General features: G+C 47.8%; 1 protein-coding gene across 1 annotated transcript in view; it reads left to right on the top strand.

The window, feature by feature from the left end:
* Positions 1-2,681: 2,681 nt before the first annotated feature.
* Positions 2,682-7,566, top strand: part of NF2 (NF2, moesin-ezrin-radixin like (MERLIN) tumor suppressor) — a 60,006-nt gene continuing 55,121 nt past the window's right edge. Inside the window, 2 exon segments of the mRNA XM_070951368.1 lie at positions 2,682-2,708; positions 4,796-5,673. Coding sequence (XP_070807469.1) covers positions 5,560-5,673 — 114 coding nt within the window. The 5' untranslated portion in view covers positions 2,682-2,708; positions 4,796-5,559.

Here is a 7,566-nt window from a genome sequence, read left to right as displayed (position 1 = left end):
ATTTAAACACATGTGCAGCCAGTCCCCGCCATTTCCTCTGGTTTCCTCCATGCGCCCCAAAATAATAAGACCTCCCTGAAAATAAGGCCAAGCGCTTATTTCGGAGTTCAAAAAAAATATAAGACAGGGTCTTATTATTGGGGAAACACAATAGTTAGTTTAGGAGTCAGTTCTTGGCAGTGAAACTTTTTTGGGGTGGGGGGCGTGCTGTTAGGTTTGCATAATCTTAGCTTGCTATTTAACCCAGGATGCCGGATTCACACGTTGCGTAAAACTTCAGCCACCGAGGCTCGGGCAGCCTAAAGAGGATCAGTTCACGATGTCTACAATATTCTTAACTTAACCTGTTGAATTTTACTTTTGTAGTTATTGATTAATCCACCAGCGTAGATTTCAACGTCGGGAAATAAACAGGCTAGTTCAGGAGTCAGCAACCTGCGGCTCTGGAGCCGCATGTGGCTCTTTCATCCCTCTGCTGTGGCTCCCTGTTGCTGGTCGGCTCCACCATTGATAGGGCTTTCGGTTAGGACAGGTAGAGGAAAAAGGATGCCGCGCTAGGAGGAGACTATGATGGGGGGAACCGGACTTCCGGTTGGCTCCAGAATTGAATGGGGGCTTCTAGTTAGGACCTTTGTGGCTCTTTGAGTGTTTAAGGTTGCCGACCCCTGTGCTAGTTTGACCCCACACACATTGTCGCAAAGAAAAGGTTAATTCTCCCCAAGCTTTGCTGCGTGATCGTGGTTGCCAAAGCTTTGATTGATTGGGATAAGCAAAGTTTATCTGAAGAGCCTTGGTAGTACAGTGGTCTAAGGCACCCTGTTATTAAGCTGGTTATTAAGACCAGCTGCCTGCAATTACTGCAGGTTCGAATCTCTCCAAGGCTCAAGGTTGACTCAGCCTTCCATCCTTTCTAAGGTAGGTGAAATGAGGACCCAGTTTGTGGGGGCAATAAGCTGACTTTGTATAAATATACAAAAGTATGAAGGCTATTGCTTAACGCATTGTAAGCCGCCCTGAGTCTCCGGAGAAGGGCGGCATATAAATCAAATAAAAAAAAAAAGAAAAGAGAAAGAAAGAAAGAAAGAAAGAAAGAAAGAAAGAAAGAAAGAGAAGCTGACTTTGTATAAATATACGAAAGGATGAAGGCTATTGCTGAGCACATTGTAAGCCGCCCTGAGTCTTCGGAGAAGGGCGGCATATAAATCAAATTTAATTAAAAAAAAAAAAGTTCTCAATATTATTTAGCGCTACTTCATAGATTTATTTCCCCCTCCAAGTTAATGAGGGAAGAGACGTAATGGCTTAAAAATGCTGCAAATTAAGTGCTCTTAGCTGGGAACATCTGTTCTATTTTTTTTTTTTATTATTTTTTTGGGTGCATTAAGACCACTGACCAGATTTGCACCTCGAGCCATAATGAGATTTCTTTTGCTTATCGTTTCCTATGTTATTTAAAAGCCAGTATTTTGCATTTTCGGAGTCCAAAACAAACTGGCAAAGCTCTTTCCAGATGGCGCTGGCTTCAAAGAGCAGATTAAGCCATGGAATGGGGCAATTTTAAATTTGGCATTGTGAACAAGGCAAACCCCAGTCTGGACATTGTAGCGTTGCAAGGATGCAACGTTCTGAAGCCAGCTAATTACGGTTCATTTATTCAACTATGGTTTAAACATATGAATTCCAGACTAAAGCAAAGGGGGATGTGTATTTATACTTCACAACCGATTATCCGTCTGTGGTTTTTCATCGTTCTGACGTGCCTTTGCTTTTAATAAGTCGAAACTGAAAATAAATAAAATGATTAAAAACAACAACCCTGCGAGCTTCCTTCACACAACCCACACTATCCAGGTTAGTTTTGCACAACTCACTTTAACCAAGTTTAGAGAACCTGGCTTGAAGATTTCCCAATCACCACTAAGGGGAAAAGGCAGAGATGGAGAAAACATGGACTCTGCTGCCCCCTATTGGTTAATTGCATTTTTGTTTTTTGCAGTCCTCGTTTGATTCAGTGGGTCCTTTGGCTTAATTTAACTCAGCCCATTCATTTAGTTTTTACGGTTCGGTGTGTTGTGTGAATGCATAACACGAGTTCATTCTCATAACTTCCGCCTGCACTTTTTTCCTCCCTTCTCCATTTCTTGCACTAGAGGGCGCTCAAGGCCGCGCCATCTCTAACCTCTCTTCTTTCCTTTACGGAAAGGCAAGGGGGCGGTCTGCCTCTCTCACGTCTATGCTCATTGCAAGAGGGAGGGCCGTTCACGCGGATAGACAAGCGTACCTACCAATCCATCCCTCCCTACGTCATTTCGATGAAGGGCTGCGGCGACTTTCCACTCGCCTCCACCTTTCCGGTTCTTTTAGGAACGCGCTGAGGGTGGTGGGTCGCGGGAGAGAGAGAGAGACCCGCCGTAAAAAAAAAGCCGCCGCATCAACGGCGGCCCTTAAAAAGCCGAAACTGGGCACGGCAAAAATTTCCGGAGAAAAAGGGGTGAGTCCGGCGGGGGCCGCGGCTTGTCGCCCCGCAAATGGCGACCGTCGCTCGGCAACCGGAACTGCTGCGTTGTCCTCCCCCGCTCGACGTCCCTAAGGACCGAGTGGGGCGGTCGGAACCGCGGCGCCCCGCCTCCGGAGGCGGGCCTATGCCCCTTCCTCCGCCAATGAGAAGCGAGGGGCGAGGAGTGGCAGGTTAGGCTGTGGTGGCCGAGGTGAGGGGAGCGTTTCAGCGCGGGGGGGGGGCGGGGGAGGGTGGCGAGGCACCCCGAGGAGAGACCCCCCCCTCCGTCCCCTAGAGCCCCCCCCTCATTATTGGGGCGGGGGGGCCTCCTCCCTACCCCCATTCCTCGCGGGAAGGTCCCTGGACCCCCCCCTGGGCGCGACCCCCCCCTTCAAACCCTTCCTCCCCCCCCCATAGAAGCCCCTCCCCCCTCATAGGCTCCATAAAAGCCCCCCCCCCAGGCCCCTTGGAGACCCTCCCCCCCTCTATTTTATGGCTGCCTCCCCCTTATAAAGGGACACACATTGACAATAGGAAGCCCCCTCCCCCAATTACAAGGAGCCCCCCCCACCTTGAAGCCCCCACCCCATATATTGATATTGAGAGCTCCCCCCTCCCCCCTTGCCTTCCTGAAGCCCCCCCACCCCATTATATCTGTATATATATTGGCATTGAGAGCTTCCTGAAGCCCCCCACCCCATATATCTATATATATTGACATTGAGAGCTTTCCCCCCCTTGCCACTTTGAAGCCCCCACCCCGTATATTTTATGTTGGCATTGAGAGCTCTCCCCCTCCCTTGCCTTCCTGAAGCCCCCCACCCCATATATCTGTATATATATTGGCACTGAGAGCTTCCTGAAGCCCCCCACCCCATATATCTATATATATTGACATTGAGAGCTTTCCCCCCTTGCCACTTTGAAGCCCCCACCCCGTATATTTTATGTTGGCATTGAGAGCTCTCTCCCTCCCTTGCCTTCCTGAAGCCCCCCACCCCATATATCTATATATATATTGGCACTGAGAGCTTCCTGAAGCCCCCCACCCCATATATCTATATATATTGACATTGAGAGCTTTCCCCCCTTGCCACTTTGAAGCCCCCCACCCCATATATTTTATGTTGGCATTGAGAGCTCTCCCCCTCCCTTGCCTTCCTGAAGCCCCCCACCCCATATATCTATATATGTATTGGCACTGAGAGCTTCCTGAAGCCCCCCACCCCATATATCTATATATATTGACATTGAGAGCTTTCCCCCCCTTGCCACTTTGAAGCCACCACCCCGTATATTTTATGTTGGCATTGAGAGCTCTCTCCCTCCCTTGCCTTCCTGAAGCCCCCCACCCCCATATATCTATATATATATATTGGCATTGAGAGCTTCCTGAAGCCCCTCACCCCATATATCTATATATATTGACATTGAGAGCTTTCCCCCCCTTGCCACTTTGAAGCCCCCCACCCCATATATTTTATGTTGGCATTGAGAGCTCTCTCCCTCCCTTGCCTTCCTGAAGCCCCCGACCCCATATATCTATATATATATTGGCACTGAGAGCTTCCTGAAGCCCCTCACCCCATATATCTATATATATTGGCATTGAGAGGTTTCCCCCCTTGCCTTCCTGAAGCCCCCACCCCGCCTATTTATATATTGGCATTGAGAGCTCCTCCCTCCCTTGCTGAAGCCCCCACCCCATATATCTATATATATTGGCATTGAAAGCTTTCCCCCCTTGCCACCTTGAAGCCCCTACCCCATATATTTGTATATTGGCATTGAGAGCTTTCTCTCTTGCCTTCCTGAAGACCCCACCCCACCTATTTATATATTGGCATTGAGAGCTCCCTCCCCCCCTCCCAATAAGTCTTGGGAAGACTGGATTTGGGGTCTCTGGAAGCCCCCAGGCCCTTTATTTCCCTCCTCCCTCTCCAGAATTAAATTCAATAAGCCCCTCCACCCCCCACCCCCTTTTAAACAGTGTCCCTTTTCTTGCTTGGGTCTTTCTCACCCCTCCCCCAATCTTATTTCTCCCTCCTCATCTAGAGAGGAAAAGAAAACGAAATTGCAAAATTGATAATATTCTTTTCCCCCCATTTTGTTCTCCTCCTTGGTTTCCTGGCTGGGGGTGGGGGGGTGGGGTGTCCGAATGGGATGATGGCTTGGGAAGCGATGCTTGTTAATCTAGGCTTGTTTCTCCTGGAGGTGGCTTGAAAGCTTCCCAGGTCCTGTAAATCAATCAATCCATGTTCTTTCACTCTTACTAACCCGACTTCTCTTTTTCACCAGGTCCCTTCGGCTCTGGATTTCCCTCCCCGCTTTCCAGGAATCTGTCTTGGAGGGGCAGCTTTTTGCCCTCCCCTCCCACAAAGTAGAGAAGATAGAAAGCCTTTGAAAAGGATCCCATTTCCTTGCCCAGCTCAAAATCTGACTGGTTTTCAGATTTTTTAGACACTTTCCCAAATAAATTTGGGGGGGGGGGCGGGGCGCTGTTCCCTTTTCCTCCTGTGCCAAACTCGCCCATCGGCAGGCATCTGAATTATGCCAGTCCCGTAACACCCCCCCCCCAGTTAATCCCAATTTGCTTTCCAGTATATATATTTTTTCCTTTAGAAGTTTGCAAGTTTGCTGAGCAGAAAACAATGCAGGAAGGTTCCTATCAAAACCCCAAAGAGCCCTTCTAAGGTTTTTGCAATTTAGGGTGCCGCCCTGCTTTGAACGGGGGTGCGCGTTTCCTTTTTTTCTTCCTCCTTTTTTTTTCCCCTACTCCCATCGGCGAGGAGAACCAGAGGCGGATAAAGAATCACATCTTGGAAACATGTTAAAGGGGGAGAGTTTGACCCCTCCTCATCTTTTTCTCATAGAAAAACTCCGGACAAGCTGGCTGGTATTTTGGAGTTGCTTGTGTTTGATCCACCTGCGTGGCATCTAAATCGTGGGTTGTGTGGCTCCTAGTTCCTCTTTCCCGCTTCCCCCCCCCTTTGGACCTTCCCCCAGAGAAGGGACAGGGTACCTACCCCCTTGGCATAGGGTGACGCCTTAAGGGATTCGCCATGGCTGGGGCCATCGCCTCCCGCATGAGTTTCAGCTCTCTGAAAAGGAAGCAGCCCAAAACCTTCACCGTTCGGATTATTACCATGGATGCCGAAATGGAATTCAACTGCGAGGTAAATACCTTGGTTGTGGTTTTAAAAGCGGTGGGACACACACAACAAATTGGATGGATTTAGTGCGATACAAGGGAGTCCTCCACTTACCCGAAAATAAGACCCAACTGGAAAATAAGCCCTAGCATGATTTTTCAGGATGCTCGTAATATAAGCCCTACCCCCCCAAAATAAGCCCCAGTTAAGATTGTCAGCCAAACGGAAGCATTTAGTACCGTATTTCCCCGAAAATAAGACCCAACCGGAAAATAAGCCCTAGCATTTTTCAGGATGCTTGTAATATAAGCCCTACCCCCCAAAATAAGCCCCAGTTAAGATTGTCAGCCAAATGGAGGCATTTAGTACCGTATTTCCCCAAAAATAAGACCCAACCGGAAAATAACCCCTAGCATGATTTTTCAGGATGCTCGTAATATAAGCCCTACCCCCCAAAATAAGCCCCAGTTAAGATTGTCAGCCAAACAGAGGCATTTAGTACCGTATTTCCCCAAAAATAAAGACTCAACCCGGAAAATAAGCCCTAGCATGATTTTTCAGGATGCTCGTAATATAAGCCCTACCCCCCAAAATAAGCCCCAGTTAAGATTGTCAGCCAAACGGAGGCATTTAGTACCGTATTTCCCCGAAAATAAGACCCAACCGGAAAATAAGCCCTACCATGATTTTTCAGGATGCTCGTAATATAAGCCCTACCCCCCAAAATAAACCCCAGTTAAGATTGTCAGCCAAACAGGCATTTAGTACCGTATTTCCCCGAAAATAAGACCCAACCGGAAAATAAGCCCTAGCATGATTTTTCAGGATGCTCGTAATATAAGCCCTACCCCCCAAAATAAGCCCCAGTTAAGATTGTCAGCCAGAGGCATTTAGTACCATATTTCCCCGAAAATAAGACTCAACCGGAAAATAAGCCCTAGCATGATTTTTCAGGATGCTCGTAATATAAGCCCTACCCCCCCAAAATAAACCCCAGTTAAGATTGTCAGCCAAACAGAGGCATTTAGTACCGTATTTCCCCGAAAATAAGACTCAACCGGAAAATAAGCCCTAGCATGATTTTTCAGAATGCTCGTAATATAACCCCCCCCTCAAAATAAGCCCCAATTAAGATTGTTAGCCCATATTTTCCCCAAAATAAGACCTAACCAGAAAATAAGCCCTAATGCATCTTTTGGAGCAAAAATTAATATAAGACCCAGTCCTATTTTCAGGGAAACACAGTGCAACAGTTTGAGTAAGCAACGGTTCAAAGAACGGAGCTGAAAAAAGGGACTTACAATTTTTCACACTTACAACGGTTGCCCCACAGTCACGTGATCAAAATTCAGTGCTTGGCAACTGGCATGTACTTAATGTCGGTTTCAGTGTCCTGGGGGGGGTGTCATGTGATTTCCCCCTTTTGCGACCTCCCGACGAGGCAAGTCAACGGGGAAACCAAATTCATTTTACGTCCGTGTGACTGACTTAAAACAACTGCAATGATTCACTCAACAACCGTAGGAAGCAAGATCGTAAGGTGAGGCAGAACTCGCTTAACAAATGTCTCGGTTAGCCACAGACGTTTTGGGGCTCAGTTGGGGTCGTAAGTCGAGGACTACCTGTGCTATCTCTTGATTTCTGGTTATTATGGTTCTTCTTTCCCGAGTCAGCTGGATGTTGAGACTGGATTTGGCATTTTTCATCCACCTGTCGAGTCCTTCCCACGAACCTGGGATAGGCAGGTGTGGATGTTTGACGGGGTTACGGATATTGTCGCAGGATGTAAGCTCTTCCGAGGAAAGCTGCCTTTTGCAATTGAGCGATGGGGATTTTGGTCAATGCCGATATTGTCCAAGGAGTGGTCCAGATATTTGGAGATTGCATGCTAGGTAAAAAAGATGTGGAGAGACTGGA

The sequence above is a fragment of the Pituophis catenifer genome, unplaced genomic scaffold (genome assembly GCF_029215685.1).
Source record: "Pituophis catenifer annectens isolate HBS135680 unplaced genomic scaffold, rPitCat1.0.hap2 SCAF_10, whole genome shotgun sequence".
In the NCBI taxonomy this organism is placed as follows: domain Eukaryota; kingdom Metazoa; phylum Chordata; class Lepidosauria; order Squamata; family Colubridae; genus Pituophis; species Pituophis catenifer.
This window is presented reverse-complemented; position numbering and strand designations above follow the sequence as displayed.